We start from the raw sequence: 18,743 nt of genomic DNA, 5'->3' as shown, positions 1-18,743 counted from the left end.
AAAGTTCCCTTCCCTCCTGCATGCAAAGCTGAGTTTGGGTAATCCTGCCCACTAAAGGTCAGTCTGTTTAATGCATGACAGTATAAGAAACTCCTCCCTGGCCACACTCAAAAGGCTTCCTGAATATCTGACACACGCCCTCAGTGTGCACCGCAGACCAATTACTAATAACTCTATTGAAACAGCATTAATTACCCAGAGCTCCATCCCAAGCATATACTTGGACCGTATCCAGCCTGCACCTCTGAGAGGAATGCAGTACAGCCCTGGCCAGTCAGAATATACATTCCACTCGCAAACCACTGCCAGGCTCAGCTTGAAGTCATAGCAAAGTGACAACAGCTGCCCTGGTCAGGCCATGGCCCAAGAGGCAGCAGAAGAGGGGCATACTGTGAAGACACTGCGTGATTACACACCTGCTCTCCCGCCAGGGGCAAGCTGCCATTGTGTGACCTCTGTGCACCGGGGCCCTGCGTTAGCAACCTGGAAGACTGGGTGACTAAAATACTCCATCCTGCAGAAAAAAGAGCAGCTTTTCTTGTTTTTTATTTCTTCATTCATCAAACAACAAAAAGCAGTTACTGTGTGCCTGGAATAGTGCTGGGTGCCTTTGAGAGGTTTACAGTGTAGTGAGCGAGAGACCCACAAACAAATGTACTAGAACCGGAGAAAGCAACAGCAAAAAGAGGGTGGGGGCTGGACTTGCTGCCTGTCCAGCAGGCAGTGAAGGAGGGTGGTTGGGTCAGGTGGGAATGCCGGGTCCCGGGGGATAAGAGTTCAGCCACAGGCAGCAGAGGCCAGACCACGCAGGGCCTCGGTAGCCCCACTAAGGAGTTTAAAAGTTTTTCACAGACGACAACAGGGAATGACTAAAGTGTTTTTAGCACTCTCTGGCCATATGGAGAAGTACAAGGACATTTTAGAGACCAGCTGGAGAATAGTTTTAACAGTCTAGGTTAGAGACGAGGGACTGGACTAAGGCACAGGCATTCGGAGTGGAGAGGGGCTGGATTCTAGAAATAAGAGTTGCGAGAGGGAAATCTAGAATGGCTCCCAGGTTTCTGGCTTCCACTTGGTGATATCACTCCCTGAGCCAGGAGCGATATTTGAGGTGCCTGCACAGTGGGGTCCCTGCATCTGGAGCCACACCTGGCCTGCAGTAGACACACGTACTGAGTTAGAGTACAGATATTCAGTGGGTCCGAGCTCAGAAGACATCCTCGTGAAGATAACTGAAGCCACAGGAAGTGCAGTGAGACGAGAGCAGCTAAGGGTGCACTCCTGGGGACCCCACACGTGAGGCCAGTGGAGGCGGCACAGCCTGAGAGGCACATGAGCTCCGCAGAGCATGGCCTTGGGGTGATAAGCGTCAGCAGAGAAGAGATGAGAAAGTAAAATACCCTAGTGGGCAAACAGGAGTGTAGGGACAACTGCCAAAGCTGTGCACAGTAAGGCTTGTGCTTCCAGAGCCGGGTGCTGACCTCCCTAGGGCCTCTCATGGGGAAAACGGTACTCAGCTGTTCAAAGGCTCCAGCACAGACAGATGTAAGGGACAGAGAAGTGCTTTAGGGACTTGACCTTCTAATTCCTTCCCTAACCCCTCCCAAAGCAGGAAGAAGACACGCCCTCACTGACTTTTCCTCGTCTGCCCAGCAGGACATGAATTTCATTTTGGATTCCATATGGAATGTCCATGTGATCTCAGCCTCCCATTCCATCTCTGAAAAACACTTCTTGCCTCATCTGTATGTCACAGGGTTGTTAGCTTAATGTACTCAGAAATGTCAAAGCAGAGCAGTGTGACACTGGGCGGTTCCCACACACGCCCGCCCTGGTTCCTTACTAGCAAAATGAAGCCTGGGTTAAAAAAATTCCCTCCTGGAAGTGACATTAGTTTAGAACACAATCCTCTGCCTGGTAAGAACACACCTGGCACCTCACAGTGGAGAAGAGGCTGGCTTGGTGGAAAAAAGATGTAGAACTGCCAACCCTGGACAATTCCTCTGTGCTAGGCACGTGCTGCCATTCAGCTCTCAATACCATGTGAGGTGGGCACGAGTCGTTCTCCTTTCCATAAAGCCCGATGCTCCGAGCCCAGCACCTCACAAGCTGGGGACCTTCACTCTCCAGTGCAAGGTGCAAGATTTGGTATAATCCTTTTGAGGTCACCAAAGGACTAAAAACTCTCCTATAAATCCTTCAAAGGAAAACCTTAAAATTCTTATACTGTACTTCCTAGAAACAATTCTTAAACATGAGAGCAACAAGTGAGTTCCAGTACTGTGAAACTCTGGTGATGACCACTGCCTACTTCAGTAAGATCCTGCAATTCAAAGAATGTACATTTTCAAACATAAGATGCAATTAGGCTCAGATTCAAGTCTGAATTTATCCAAAATACTTCCTTCTAACTCTCAATTTAGCTACAAGTTTAACCTAGAAAGCAAAACTTAAAAATAGCTTTTTGTATATGCCACTCACTGCCAGAAAACATTATCTTTCTTAGGAAAATTTAGAAAATACTGCAGCTGTTATGCAGACCATGCCAGGGAGAAGATATTCAACTTTTACCTCTAAACCAACCAAGAAAAGGGGTAGGTAAGTAAGAGTAAAGGCTTAGCAGGGATGCTAGAAGGCCAATGTACAAAAAACATGCACCTCTGAGTTGCAATCAAGTCTTTCCTATGCACTCTTGCCAGGTTCACCGATCAAACTATGTCAAATGTTACAACTAACAGCAAGATTCCAGGGCAGCAGTAGTGCTCTTTAAAAGAGACACACATCCTCGAGTTTACAAACTAGAGATACAAACCTTTATTTCACAACTTTGTCATAATTCACGTCTAATAAGACATGTACTGCGGACATAGTTTATAATACTTGGGAAAGCTAGATGCTGGGTGTCTTCCAGGCAGGAGCAAAGATGTGGTCACTCCAGGGCTGACGCGTTCCTGGGGCTTCAGGCAGCATGGACCAGACGCACCAGTATCGTCTCACCCCAGTTTTACTTAGAGCCACCTCCTTTTTTGGGGCCGTTAGTCCTCATTTCATGCCAGATTTTCACTAGAGGCTCCCTGTTCTTCCAAATGAGTTCATGACCATAAGTAATATACCATCTGGGGAAAAGAAAAACAAACCAGGTCCGACATTCAAACAGTATGACATACAAATGCTAAGTACCACGATGATATCAAGTTGACATTTTAAAAATTGAATGCCACTGTCATTTACTATCTAGCTTACTAAAATAGCTGATTATTTAATGTAGATCATTGACTTACCCTTAATATACAGAATATGAAAAAGACGGAAGTAGGATGGGACCACGTGTGACTGCTCTGAAAAGAGTAAGCACTTCACACACACTACTTTTGATTCACCACAGCCCTACAAGTTAAGCATCCCTCTTCCCATCACAGACGTGAGGAAACCAAGTCAGAGAGCAAGTCATTTGCCCGAGGTGCTAACAGCTCCTAAGTGGTCAATCAAGGACTCACCTGCAGGTCAAAGTGATTCTATACCTGGACTCTTTATTCCGTCAAGTGTAAGAAATGTCAGAATTAGAGTTTACTAATGATGGCTATAACAGTTTAAATGCTTCTCGTCATCTTCTGCCTGGCTACACAAAGGGTGGTCTGCTGATCCAAATTCCGCCCACCTTGTAAAATATAGTTCCAATCCCCATTCTCCTGTTAAAAACTGCCTAAAAGCAGCCGGAAGCAACGAGCCGAGGAAGCTGAAGCACTGAGAGGTTCGCTAACTTAACTTGCTCGGGCTGCACAACTGGGAATCACCAGAAGTGAGACTAGAACCCAAATCTGACTCCGAAACCTATGCTCTAACCATTGTACTATTCTGCAGCATCCGGGAGCATGTACTACAAGATGAGGAACACACAGTGAGTGACGAACGAGAAGAGGCCAGCCTGCCTTTGAGAAGCCCACAGGCCCAGGTACTGCAAGCCCAGGCACTCTAGCCAAGGGCAGCAGAGGCTGCAAGTGTAACTCAGGGGCACCTAACTCCCCCGCTGGGTTGGGGGAAAGCTGGGAGGGCTTCCTGGAGGACGTGGGGTTGACTTGGAATGGCTGTTAATAAAAGCTGCTATTGTTGAAACCTTTATTTTTGCCCTGATTTTCTCAAACAAATTTCACGTTCCCTGAGGCAGAGACTAGATTTTGTTGATCTCTGCATCTCCCAGACACCTGACTGAAAAAGGCTCTGACTTAACATTGGTATCAGAATAGCAGCTTAATGTTTTAACTTTTTTTAATGTTCTGATATGTATTTATTATAAAGTGCTTGGATTGTACCTGAATCTTAATATTCACTAAATATAGTTAAAATCTGACCATCAAAATAATCACCATTAAAATTCCGAAAAATAAAGAAAACAAATTTACAGAAAGAAAAAAGGCATTTAAAAAACATGCAAATTAATAGGCATGTAGCAAAATTCTTTTGGGCTTAGAGTCAAATTCTGTGGTGAACGTAAAACAAGAGAAAAAGGATCACCCTAAGATCCAAATGCAATTGTAAAATTCTTGCAAGAAATCAATCACTTGTCAGGAACTCTCCATTAATAAAGCGTCTTCCCAAATCTTTTTAACCTACTTATTTCAAGCAAAGGGTCAAATACGCTAAATCTTACAGGTACACTGTTCTGATTATACTCGTAAGTTTAAGTATAACTGGTCATTTTGCTAAATTAAAATTAGAGAAACACTTCAAAATGCCCAATTTCTGAGATATCTTTTTTTGCAGCAGCAGCCTCACAGTCTATGCTCAGTCGCAAACTTACGCTCTGCAATGAGTAGGTGTGTGACCTTGGACAAGTTCCCTTCTTTAAGCAGTTTCCTTTCTGTAAAATGGAATACCTCAACGGATTTTAAGAGTATTAAATTAGCCCTTAGCTTAGGCACACAGCAAATATTCAATACATGTTAGCTATTATTATTGCAACAGTACTAGGTACAGATCATAAAATATGGTGGAGGACATAAAAGTCAAGGAAATGTGCTGGACACTAATGGAATCTTCACCATTAGTAATGATTTCTAAATCTTTAGATTTCTAAATCTAGATTAAAGATGTTAGAAAAGATGAATTCTGGATATGACTAAGATCTAGTAAATGAAAGGAGATGAAATTAGAAACAGCAAAGAGAAAGGATTCCTCTGCCTTTCAGATCCTGGACTTTAAAATGCATTTGATCCAATTATTTTCAGAATGGAAAAAGGTCATCTAATTATACTTCAGAAGAATAAAAACCTGCTGGGGAGAAGATCCTTTAAGTATACATGGAATGATCCAGATAAATTTAGAGTTCATGAAACAGAACACTTTTTCACAAAAGTCTTTATGTTTCTCATACTGTAATATTGGGTCAGTTTTGACTATTTATAATGTGCTGCTATTAAAGCTAGAACTCACATATGCTATTCTTTAACCATCACTGAAAATTATAAACGGCATAATAGCATTTAGTTGCACCGCCTACTGGGCAAAACTGCTCCACTTAGAATAAGTTTTTTAGTTAAAAAAAAAGGTAGAAAAATCTAAGTTTTTCCACTGTCACCAAACAAAGTAAAAACCAAGTAAGGGCAAAGGGCAACATTTATGCAAGAAAAGATAGGCCATTAGGGGGTCCAGCACATCAGACAGACAACAACAGAGTCACTACAGCAATACTAGGTTCTAGGCAAAAGTCCACTGTCTGAAGCACAAATGGAAGATCCTGTGACCACAATGCAACTGCACTCAATATGATGTGACAAGTGGGGAAAGGCTTTGGGTCTGGGTTTCAATTTCTGCTCTGCTACTTAAGAGCTGTTTGACCTGGGGAAGATCACTTCTGAGCCTCAGTTCCCCATCAGCAAAATGGAGGTAATTACAGTATAACATAAGGACTAGCTCAGTGCCTGCCACACAGCAGATGCTCAGTAAGTGCTCAACGGCTGGCTGATGATCCCTGGCCTCTCTTCCAGTCACACCGCAGGCACCCGCACACTCACCACAGGCAGAGGAAGAGCTCCACCCACTGAGTGCGTCTGCCCAGCAATGGGGAGATGGAAGCAGGGTGGGCTGGGCAGGGGAGAGGAGGCCTGAGAGCGGGGAAAGGAGAGGACAGCACAGACACTGGGCTGACCTGAGGGTGAGTGTAGGGTAGAGGCACAGATGGTCTTTCTCTATAAATGAGCGAGGCAGGAGCGTGGCTGATATTCCTACCTCCCACCTTACGTGGTGAAACTGGGCAAGGCCGAGGCAAACCATGTTGAAGTTTCCTCGCCCTCCCAACCCCACATGCCCCTGCTTCACGGAGCTAACTGCCTTACTCTGCCTTCCTTAGGGGTGGGGGTGGGGGGAGGGAAATGACCTGAGAGAAAGCAGTGTAGCAATCAATCACACACAAACTTACATTCCAAAGAGAGCTCCCCCAAGATGCGCTGCATGATCAAAAAATTTCCATCCCAGGATCATTCCTGCTGTATCCATGGCAATAATGGCTTTTAGGGCCTGAAAGCCAGCAAAAGAGAAAAAGAACTAGTACAACTTTGATTCCTCCAGCACGGACATTTCTAATTTAAGGGCAAGAATCCAATGTAAAAATATCACCACTGACCCCAGTACTTCACTTCATAAAAATACTCACATTCCCTGCCGTGAACGTGAACATCGGAAGGAAGATAATGGCGAGCCTCCCGTCTGGGATCTTAGTGCAGACAGCCGCAAGGACAGTCATGATGGCGCCCGACTGCAAATTAACACATTGGTGAAAATGTGACACTCTCAACGTGCAACTGCTTAGTGACTAATGTCTAAAGTAGCAATACTTTTTCCAGGAAGTTTATAAGCCACATATTTCTAGGTGACACAAAGTTTAAAAGCTTTCAGTTACTAACATACAAAATATCAGACAAAGGGGATCCAAGTCCCTCACGCAGTAACCACCTGGAAAGGATCAACTACAGGCAATAAGATGTGTAACAACCAGCCTGTGAGTGCTTCATGAACTCCAGGGAGAGTGTTAAGCGTGTCACATGCATCATTTTATGTAATGACATAAAAGAACCTCTCAAACTTCAACAAAGCTCCCCCAAACAGAGTGAGTGAGCATGAAATTTACCCAAAGAAACCCACATGCATGGAACTTCTTCCAACTATAATACTTTATCTTAAAAAAAAAAATCATGTGAAATTTACATACTACTTCATAATAAAACTAAACATTTTCCTTAAAACCGTTGAGCAAAAGTTTTGTTTCAGGAAAGCATGCCATGTTTATCCCGTGGCTCTGCACAATCTGCCCCTTACGGCATCCTCCCGGGGACCACGCATCCGCCTGCGTGAGCAGCACTTCCCCCAACAACCTCACGTTAGAGACTAAAAATCTAAACCTCACAACCTTATGATCAATAAATCAGCCATTTTTTGTTATTGTTGAAATTATGATTGTTGTTTAGATAGTTTTTTCTTTTACTATATGTGTTTTTCCAGGTTGTTATGTAATCTTCATAATTTAAATTTATAATGGCTATGAAATATCTCCTGGATAAATTATGCTAATTTAACTAACCTCTCTCAATGCTAGACATGTTCCCAATTCCTCTAAATGGTAGAACTGGATCATAATCCCAAATTCACATTAAATCTCACGGTAATTATTCATTCAAATACTTGAGTCCTAGTATGTACTAGGCACTATACTTGATGTGGGGGATACACAAGGGAAACAAAACCAACAGTCCCTCCTTAATGCAGCTTACAGAGTGCAGGAAAGACATACGTAAAAACAACAAACTATGACCAGCTACGATGGGGAAGCACAGCACGCTGTGGCAGCACGTGGGAGGGAGAGCTCAGGGTTCATAAGTGACACCAAGCTTTGCACGGAATGGTGACCAGGTGCTGGCCAGATAAAAGGGGAGGAGATGGGAAAAGTGTTCTAGGTAGAAAACCAGCTTGAACCAAGCCTGGAGGTCAGAGTACAGTGAGGTGGAGGACTGCAAAGAGGCTGAGTCTGGCTGGAGTGTGGAGTGTGGCTCGAGACCAGGGAGAAAGCAAAGGGAAGCAGTCAGTTTGGTTTATTTGTCTTCTACCAAAGTTCTTAACAGAGACAACTCTTACTTATTAAAAATAATAAAACTCCCATGATAGACATTCTACAAAGTATCTTCCCACTATTCTTTAAAAGTATCAAGGTCATGAAAGACTGAGAAACCAACACAGACTGGAGGATACTAAAAAGACATGACAATTAAATGCAATGTAGTATCCTGAAACCAAAAAAAAAAAAAGAACACCATGGAGGGGCCGGCCTGGTGGCGTAGTGGTTAAGTTCACGTGCTCTGCTTTGGTGGCCCGGAGTTCGCAGGCTTGGATCCCGGGCACGGATCTACGCACCACTCATCAAGCCATGCTGTGGCAGGCGTCCCACCAAGAAAGCAGAGGAAGTTGGGCATGGATGTTAGCCTAGGGCCAATCTTCCTCAGCAAAAACAGGAGGACTGGTAACGGAGGTTAGCTCAGGGCTACTCTTCCTCATCAAAAGAAAAAAAAAGAACATCATGGAAAAATGGGGGAAATCCAAATATAGTCTGCAGTTAACAGTAATATACCAATGTTAACTTCCTAGTTTTAATAAGTGAGCCATGGTTATGGAAGATGTTAACACTAGGGGAAGCTAATTAGATGTACACCTTCACCCTTACAACAACCATCACAGTAAAAATGGATTCAAGCTAGAATAATCAATCAATGGATGCTATTTCTGGGTAGGGGAGGAGGGTTGATGAACAAGGTATCAAGATCTTTACATAATCACAAAGAATCTTCTCACAAATTACTTGTTAATTTTAAAAAGAAAAGGAAAACTAACTTTACAATAGAGAAGCTGGATAACAGCTTAACCAGACACCAAATGGACAAGAGGGCAAATGGACACCACATACCTCCAGCTATGACACCCAAGGCCACGACATCACTCATGCAGCGTTCCAACCAAAAATACACAATCAGAGGCTAATCGTGAGGAAAGAGACACCCTATAAAATAACTGGCCTGCATTGTTCAAAACTGTTAATGCCATAAAAAAGAAAAAAAAAAAAAGCTGACCAAAAGTGAAGGCAACAAAAGCAAAAATAAACAAGTAGGACTACATCAAACTAAAAAGCTTCTGCACAGCAAAGGAAACCATCAACAAAAAGAAAGAGCCACTTACCAACTGGGAGAAAATATCTGCAAATCATATCTGACAAGGGGTTAATATCCAAAATATACCAAGAACTCACACACCTCAATGGCAAAAAAACAAACAATCCGATTAAAAAATGAGCCGAGGATCTGACTAGACATTTTTTCAAACAAGACGGATGGCCAACAGGTACACGAAAAAGTGCTATCACTAATCATCAGGAAAATGCAAATCAAAACCACAATGAGATATCATCTCACACACATTAAAATGGCTATTGTCAAAAAGAAAGAAGTGTTGGCGAGGATGTGGAAAAAAGGGAACCCTTGTGCACCGTTGATGGGAATGTAAATTGGTGCAGCCATATGGAAAACAGTATAGAGGTGCCTCAAAAAATTAAAAATAGAACTACCATACGACCCAGCAATCCCGCTTCTAGGTATTGATCCAAAGAAAACAAAAACACTAACTCAAAAAGATATATGCACCCCCATGTGTTCACTGCAGCATTATTTACAATAGCCAAGACAGGGAAACATCCTAAGTGTTCACTGATGGATGAACGGATAAAGAAAATGTGCTATATATACATATACCATGAGATATTATTCAGCCATAAACAAAGAAGGAAATCTTGCCATTTGCGACAACATGGATGGACCTTGAGGGCACTACGCTAAGTGAAATAAGTTAGACAGAGAAAGGCTAATACCGTTTGATCTCACTTCTGTGTGGAATCTAAAAAACAAAAACAAAAACAAAAAACAAGCTCATATATACGGAGAACAGATTGGTGGTTGCCAGAGGCAGGGGGCAAAATGCGTGAAGGTCAAAAGGTACAAACTTCTAGTTATAAAATAAGTTAAGTCCTGGGGATGTAATGTACAGCATGGTGACCATAGTTAATAATACTGTATTGCATATTTGAAAGTTGCTAAGAGAGCAGATCTTAAAAGTTCTCATCATGGGGCCGGCCCCATGGTGTAGTGGTTAAGTGCACGCACTCTGCTGCTGGCGGCCTGGGCACACACCAATGCACCGCCTGTCAAGCCATGCTGTGACGGCGTCCCATATAAAGTGGAGGAAGATGGGCACGGATGTTAGCCCAGGGCCAGTCTTCCTCAGCAAAAAGAGGAGGATTGGCATGGATGTTAGCTCAGGGTTGATCTTCCTCACAAAAAAAAAAAAAAGCTCTCATCACAAAGAAAAATAAAATTTTGTAACTATGTATAGTCACGGATGTTAACTAGGCTTATTGTGGTGATCATTTTGCAATACATACAAATATTGAATCATTATGTTGTACACCTGAAACTAATATAATGTTACGTCAGTTATACCTCAATTTAAAAAAAAAAACGGCTGTGGAAATGTCCCAGCTTTTAGAAGACCAAAAAGACACAACAACTAAATGCAATACATGATCTTAGAGGGGGGAAAAATAGCTACAAAGAACATTATTGGGACAATTGACAAAACTAGAATATGTTCTATAGATTAAATGAAAGTATCATATCAATATTAAATTTCTTGAATTTGATAACTGTACTGTGGGGTACATAAGGCTGTTCATGTTCTTTGGAAATATACACTGAAGTATTTAGGAGTAAAAGGGCATGATGTACGGGGCCAGCCTGGTGGCGTAGTGGTTAAGTTCACGTGCTTTGCTTCAGTGGCCCGGAATTCACAGGTTCGGATCCTGGGTGCGGACATATGCACTGCTGATCAAACCATGCTGTGGCGGCGTCCCATAAACAAAACAGAGGAAGAGGGGCACAGATGTTAGCTCAGGGCTAATGTTCCTTACCAGAAAAAAGAAAAAAAAAAGGGCATGATCTATCCAACCTACTCTCAAATGGTTCTGAAAAAAAAAAAGCATGGGTATATAGAGAAAATGATAAGTAAAATGTGGCAAAATGTTAAAAATTGGTGACACTGGTTCAAGAGTATTTTGCAATTCTTTCAAAGTGAAACACAGACCTAAACGTAAAACATAAAATAAAAACTTTTAGGAGAAAACTCTTTGTGACTTCAGGTTAGGCAACAATTCCATAATTATGAGACCAAAAAGCACGATACATAAGAAAACAAATAAATCAGACTTCATATAAATTAAAAACTTACACTCTTTCAAAAGACACTGTTAAGAGAAAAGATAAGATACAGGCTAAAAGAAAATATCTGCATATCAGAAATCTGCTAAAGGACTTGTATCCAGAATATATAAAGAAAAACTCAATTAAAAGGAAAATTTTTTAAAATAGGCAAAAGACTGAACAGACACTTCAGAGGAGATATATGGATAGCAAATGAGCACATAAAAAGATGATCAACATCATTAGTCATTAGGAAAATGAAAATTAAAACCACACTGAGATATCACTGTATACCTATCACAAATTAAAAAGACTCACCACACCAAGTGTTGGTGAGAATGTGGAGAAACTGGAAACCTTAGGCTGCTGGTGGGAAAGTAAACTACTACAACCACTTGGAAAACAGTTTGGCAGTTCCTTAAAAGTTAAACATGTATTTGCCATGTGATCTGGTCATTCCACTCCTAGGTGTTTACCTAAGAGAAATGAAAGCATACACCCATACAAAGAGTTGTGCACAAATGTTTGTGGCTTTTTTGTTTTGTTTTGTTTTTGTTGTGAGGAAGATCAGCCCTGAGCTGACATCTGTGCTAATCCTCCTCTTTTTGCTGAGGAAGACCGGCTCTGAGCTAACATCTATTGCCAATCCTTCTCCTTTTTTCCCCCAAAGCCCCAGTAGAGACTTGTATGTCATAGCTGCACATCCTTCTAGTTGCTGTATGTGGGACGCGGCCTCAGCATGGCCAGAGAAGTGGTACGTTGGTGCGCGCCTGGGATCCGAACCCGGGCCGCCAATAGCGGAGCGCGTGCACTTAACCACTAAGCCACTGGGCCGGCCCTCATGGCAGCTTTTTTATAACAGCCAAAACTAGAAACAATTCAAATGTCCATCAGGTGAATGGATATACATATTATGGTAAATCCATATAATGGAATATTATTCATCTATATAAAGGAATAAATTACTGATACCACAACTACATGGATGAATTTCAAAATAACTATACAGAGTAATGGAAGCCAGAACAACAACAAAAAGGAGTATATGCTGTATGATTCTATGAATATAAAAATCGAAAAAATAAGTACAAATGAATCTACCTTGACAGAAAGTAGAGAAGCTGTTGCCTAGGAATGGGGGGGACAGGAAGAGGAAGGGATTCCAGAAGAGCACCAGGAAACCTTTGGGAATGATGGATATGTTCACTATGTCGACTGTGGTGATGGTTTCATGGGAATCTACATGTCTAAACTTACCAAATTATAAACTTAAAATACAGGCAGTTTTTTGTATATCAATTATACCTCAGTAAACCTGAGGTTTTATTTCAAAAACCTGGGAATGCTTTGTACTATTCCTGCAACTTTTCTGTAAGATTTAAACTATTTCAAAATAGGATGTTAAAAAAAGACACGTAAGAGAAAAATGATTTTTAAAAGGTGCTCCTACAATTGACTGTAATTAAAAGGAAAAATCCCTACTTTTTCATATTATAAAGGCTATTTCTGGAAAATAGCATCTACCTCTCTTAATCACCAACTGTTTATTTGGTGTCCTCTACGTGAGGAGTTGCTTCAGAACACAGGATTATCTTACATTCACTAATACTTCAAAGAAGAGTACCATGAGTTCCAGGGATCCCAGATGTCCCCAGCCCCTAATATCTAGTTGCTGGTTTGCCTAAATAGGGAAACCACCTCAAGCTGCATTCCTAGGAATGGGTTGGGGTAACTGCAAAATGGAAAGACAGCATGAATATCCCTTGGAAGGATAACTTAAGATCTGAGTTAAGGTAAGTGGACAAAGACAACCCAGTGCTTAGGCTGAAAAAGTGAAAGAACAAGGAAACAATAGCCTCAACTACATAGTAAAGGGGATAGGCTGGGTGTCAGTGTTACCGGCCAATTTGACAGTGGGGGTTAGGAGTCAGAATTCCACATGCTATATTTAAGATCAATTGTCTGCTATTGTATATTGACCAAACTGGCTTCTGGGCAAGTCTGTAACACACGAGGGTCTTCTGAAATCCTGACTTCCCTTAACAGGGATATCACTGGTTTTGTGGAAATACACACATGCACGCACACAGCCTCCATAACTTGTTCAACCTTTCCCTGGTTCCCTACTCCATGTCCTAAATGGGTCACAGCAACTTTCCAGGGTATCAGAACTACCTCAGAAGATGGCTGGCTTATTTCCCCACAAAAGTTGCTGGGTCACAGTTCCTCTAGGGTGCAGCATGTTACAATGGCCGTGTTTATATTTATTCTGAAAGATGTATTGTGGCTGGAACTTCAACATCTGCCCCCAAGATCTATCAGCACATACTGTATTAAGCAGAGGAGATGTCAATGTAACTGAGAATGTGGAAGTGAACAGGAGCCCATCACCTTCCAGGCTTTACAGCATATGTGCGACTTCACTGTCCTAGGTTTATTTTTAAACAAAACCTAAAAAAGTCAACTCAACAAAACCCAGAAGAAAGTTGAAACCTTATTTTCTCAGAGAAAAAACCCAAAATTACACTTTTTCGCAAAATGAAGCAAATATAATTTGATTAGCTGACGTGAAAGAGCTAAATTTCTGTTAGGTCCCTCTAAATTACTTCTCCATGGATGATTATATTCTCTAACATGCTCGTTACAGATATATATATTTTTTGGTTTTTTTGTGAGGAAGATCAGCCCTGAGCTAACATCGGTTCCGATCTTCCTCCCCTTTATGTAGGACGCCGCCACAGCAAGGCCTGACAAGCAGTGCGTCGGTGCCCACCCGGGATCTGAACCCAGGCTGCCACATGCACTTAACCGCTACGCCACGGAGCCGGCCCCACAGATATTTTAATACTAAAGAAAATTCTCATTAGCTATGCATTTCTATGTAAAGCCTGTTTCCTTCTAACTATAACTTATTGTACTTATTATATACTATTTTAAAGATAGGCAGTTCCATTATCCTTCTAGAATTTTCTCAAAGGGACCTTTATCTACACAAATTTAAACATATTTATGTGTCTGAATAAATCACAACTTGCTTTTCTGACAAATGTTCGGGCCCACCCCCATGCAGAGATTCTTTATTTTTACCTTTTCTAGTCAGAAGCTTTTAAGAACATAATGAAAATGGGCCCTTTATCCTCAGAAAGATTTCACATATATTTTAGATACAGTTTCAGAGAGTCATGAATCCTGATCCACGTAGACCCCAGAGGTCTGCCTTCTTGGTTAGAGGTGAAGCTCTTTTATTCTCCAATAATTTGTTTATGTACACTGCTTATGTATTTGTAATCAATATGCACATATAATTTTTCACTTATTTTCTAAGTAAATGATATTCAATATCTATATAATCTTCATATCTATCATATCAATGGCTTTTATATGTGATTTCTTTTCTTTTTGAGGAAGATCAGCCCTGAGCTAACATCTGCCAATCCTCCTCTTTTTGCTCAGGAAGACTGGCCCTGGGCTAACATCCGTGCCCATCTTCCTCTACTTTATATGGGACGCCGCCACAGCATGGCTTGCCGAGCGATGCGTTGGTGCATGCCCAGGATCCGAACCGGCGAACCCCGGGCCGCCACAGCGGAGTGCGCGCACTTAACTGCTGGCACCACTGGGCCGGCCCCATATGTGATTTTTTTTTGCATTATGAATTTAAAAGATTTTGGTCTAAGGGGCCTTCTGCTTCCACAAGCTAAGTACAGCTAAAAACCCTTATATGTAAAACAAACATAAGAACTTAGACTCTGAAAAGCTGCAAGAGGAAAGCACACAAGCTAGGAACCTTGGGATCTACGGAATGACACAGTGGTGAGTTCCCTGGGTTTTGTTTTGGCCTCATATAGCACAAATTGGGCTCTGGAGAAGCTCACAACCCATAAATATCAATGAACTCAGACAAGATAGGTCTGCTCCCCCCAAAAATGCTCTCTCCAGCCAAAGGACCAAGAAAGGGTAGCCTAGCAAGACAGAAAGCTTTTAGACAATAACCCCTCTACTCCAGCCAAACACCACAGAAAAAACTGTGGCCCAATCCCCATCAGCAAAGGTTGAGTGGAGAGCTAGACTTCCACCCTTGCAGACTATAATGAAGTACCCCAATACCCCTGACAGGGTGGTGTCAGTGGAGGTCCCATGGGCAGCAGTAACAAGTTACCCTTGCTCTTCCTAGCCAGCGCAGTATCAGCAGAGGTCTACTGGGGAGCCTGAACTCCCAGAACTCCCCACTCTGCCCTGCAGTTACAAGAGCCCTTCTCCCCACAGAGTCAAAGGGGGCTGAGTGGAGAACCTGGACTCCCACCCTCACCTGGCAGTAATGCTCAGTGTACTCCCTTTGCTCGCCAGAGGGGCCTGCTAAAGAGTACACTTAAACAATATTCAAAGTCTTCTAATATCCAAAATGTCCAAGTTTCATTTAAAAATCACTCATTATACCAAGAACCAGAAAAACCTCAACTTGAATGAGAAAAGACAATTAATAGACACCAACACCATGACACAGATGTCAGAATTATCTCACAAGCATTTTAAAGCAGCCATCATAAAAATGCTTCAACAAGCAATTACAAACATATTTGAAACAAGTGAAAAAACAGCACAAAAACACAAAGGCTTAGCAAAGAAATAAAAGATATCAAGAACAATGTAAACTCTAGAACTGAAAAATACAATAACCTAAATAAAAACACTAATGGATGGACTCAAGCAGAATGGAAAGGGCCGAGAAAATAATAAATGAACTTGAAACTAAGCAGCAATTACGCAATCTGGACAACAGAGAAAACAGACTTAAAAAAATTAAAGAGTTTCAGGGACCCATGAGATTATAACAAGCAATCTAACATCATGTCAACCGAGTTCCAGAAGAAGAGAAAAAGGGTGAAGCTGAAAAAGTATCTGAAGAAATGGCTGAAAATTTCCCAAAAGACATAAACCTATAGATTCAAGAAGCTGAGCGAACCCCAAACAGGAAAACACAAAGATATCCAGGACAAGACATACAATCAAACTTCTGAAAACTAAAGACAAAGGAAAAAAATAGTCTAACAAGCAGTAAGAGAATCAACACCTCACCTATATGAGAAAAGCTATTCGAACACAAAGGATTTTTCTTCCGAGACTATGGAGGCCAAAAAGAAGCGGCACAACCTTTTTCAAGCACTGAAAGAACTGACAGCCTTGAAGTTTATATCCCATGAAAATATCCTTCAGAAATAAAGGGGACACCAAGACATCCTCAAAGAAAAATGGAGAGAATCTGTCACCAGCAGACCTACCTAAAAGAATGGCTAAAGAAAGTTCTCTAAACAGAAAAAAAATCATAGGAGGAGGACTCTTAGAACATTAGGAAGGAAGAACAATGGAAAAGTTAAAATTATGTCTAAATACAATAGACTTTCCTTCTCCCTTGGAATTTTCTAAATTATGTTTAATGGTTGAGGCAAAAATTCTAATAGTGACTGATATTCTAAATGTATGTAGAGGAAATATTTAAGACAATTATATTAGAATTTGGGGAGGGCATACGGACAAAAAGGGAGGAACAGTTCACTTCACTTAAACTGGCAAAATGACACCACCAAAAGACTGTTATAAGTGATGTATACATATTGCAAAACCTAGAGCAGCCATTAAAAAAGTGACACAAAGAGATGTACTCCAAACAGTATAGGTAAATCAAAATGGAATTCCAAATAGATCTGCTTTAGTGACCATTTTATTTAACTTGCAACCTTGTAAGGAAGAGACTAAAGACGCTTTCCTAATTTAGCAAGCGAGTTCACTTTATGTACAGGTTAAATTAATGATAGTCAAACCAATGAAGTTATAGCAAGCAGGTTATCACAATGTTGGTGAGCAAATTCAGCCTATCATAAACTACTTACAACTTCAAGTGAAAAAGATTTCTCTAACATTTTAACAAATGCTGTTTCCTACAACAAACATTTGACTGATCTTTGCCATCTCAAGATTAAGTGTTACATCTCGCAGATAAAAAACTTTTGAAAAGCAGATTACAGAAAAGCTTCCTATCAATAACTAGTAAGAAACTCAATTTTTAAAGGAGATTTAGGATACGCATAGCTCTAACCAAACAAAACCCTTACCAACACTAGTCAGTATTCCTGCTCCCTAGTGCCAATGTGGTAACTGACAAATATTCTTTAATAGTCTCTTTCATCTTTTAACAAAGGATTATGACAAAGCCAGTAAGACCAATACTTCTTATTTTCTAACACAATTTTGTCAATAGCATCCCCCCCCCAGATTTCTCATTAAAAATACCACTATACGTGGTGATATATTTTTAATTTTAACCAAGATGAATGAAAGTATTTGAGGATAATAATTTTATCTTGCCATGGCTCTATAGGATTCTGGTGACTGAACAGGAACTATCACTTCCACATTTCTTACTACATGCTCCTTACTATGCTAAGCACTCGCAAGACCTTTTGCATTGCAGATGAGAAATAGCATGTGTTATCCTCATTTTATATGGGGAAACTGAGGTTCAGAGAGATTAAGTAATATGTCTTGGAAATCACAGGTAAGTGGCAGAGCTGAGATTCAAACTCAGTCTAATTCCCAACACCATGCTGTGACACTTTGTTCATCTCGCACTTCAGTTTCTTATCTTTAAAATGGGAATAACATTAAAATGCCCTCCCAGATCTTCTCAGCTAATAGAAAACTCTCCCCACCCTCAGAACCCCCAAAGTTCTCTAGAGAATACTCAGGCCTTTCAGTGTGTATTAGACGTGTGAACAATGTTTTCTCCCTAACTAAACTAGACCTGAAGTCAGAGTCTACTTCTTATCCATCCTAGTGGTCTTCATTGCCTTCACATAACAGGTGCTTAGCTGGTGAATGAGGTTGAGAAGAGGATTTGAAATACATAAATTATACCAGAACCAAATTTTATATAGAAAACAAACATTCCATGAAGGAAAAAAAGGAGGCTAAAGCTAAGAAAGAATGTAGGTCACAGGACAAGATATAGGCCTCATTAGGAAAATTACGTATACACAAATCTGAGGAACACACAAATTACGGGATGATTATTTTACATAAGGATTCTTTTCCAAAATTGGACCTTCCTAGAGTTCCTTTAAATATGAAATTCCCTATTTGAACGCATTTAAGTGCATTAGTATTTAAATATGTACAAATTGAATATGTAGTCTTTAAAGAAATATTATGTAAAGATTTCCATGTGCCTAGAAATCTGCCATTAAACTCAAAAGAAAACATATTTGTAAATATTTTTTTTGAGCATCCGGAAGATAGCTTCTGAGGGCAGGGATTTTGATCATCTTATTCACTGGTTGTATCCCCAGTCTCTATTACAGTGTCTAAGTAGTTTAATATCCAGAGCAGACACTCAAATATTGACTAAATAGGAAGATACAGTACCAGATTCAAATCTAATTACGTAGAATTTTCCAATGCTAG

At 40.9% G+C, this 18,743-nt stretch overlaps 1 protein-coding gene across 1 annotated transcript in view; it reads right to left on the bottom strand.

Annotated features, from left to right (window-relative positions):
* Positions 1 to 2,799: 2,799 nt before the first annotated feature.
* Positions 2,800 to 18,743, bottom strand: part of PARL (presenilin associated rhomboid like) — a 48,176-nt gene continuing 32,232 nt past the window's right edge. Inside the window, exons 8-10 of the mRNA XM_058556233.1 lie at positions 6,650 to 6,751; positions 6,416 to 6,513; positions 2,800 to 3,116 (exon numbers count right to left, since the gene is read on the bottom strand). Of these exons, the coding sequence (XP_058412216.1) occupies positions 3,005 to 3,116; positions 6,416 to 6,513; positions 6,650 to 6,751 (312 nt within the window). The 3' untranslated portion in view covers positions 2,800 to 3,004. The remainder of the gene's footprint in view (positions 3,117 to 6,415; positions 6,514 to 6,649; positions 6,752 to 18,743) is intronic.

The sequence above is a fragment of the Diceros bicornis genome, chromosome 15 (genome assembly GCF_020826845.1).
Source record: "Diceros bicornis minor isolate mBicDic1 chromosome 15, mDicBic1.mat.cur, whole genome shotgun sequence".
NCBI classification, from domain to species: domain Eukaryota; kingdom Metazoa; phylum Chordata; class Mammalia; order Perissodactyla; family Rhinocerotidae; genus Diceros; species Diceros bicornis.
The sequence above is the reverse complement of the archived record's forward strand: the minus strand, read 5'-3'. Positions and strand labels throughout refer to the sequence as shown.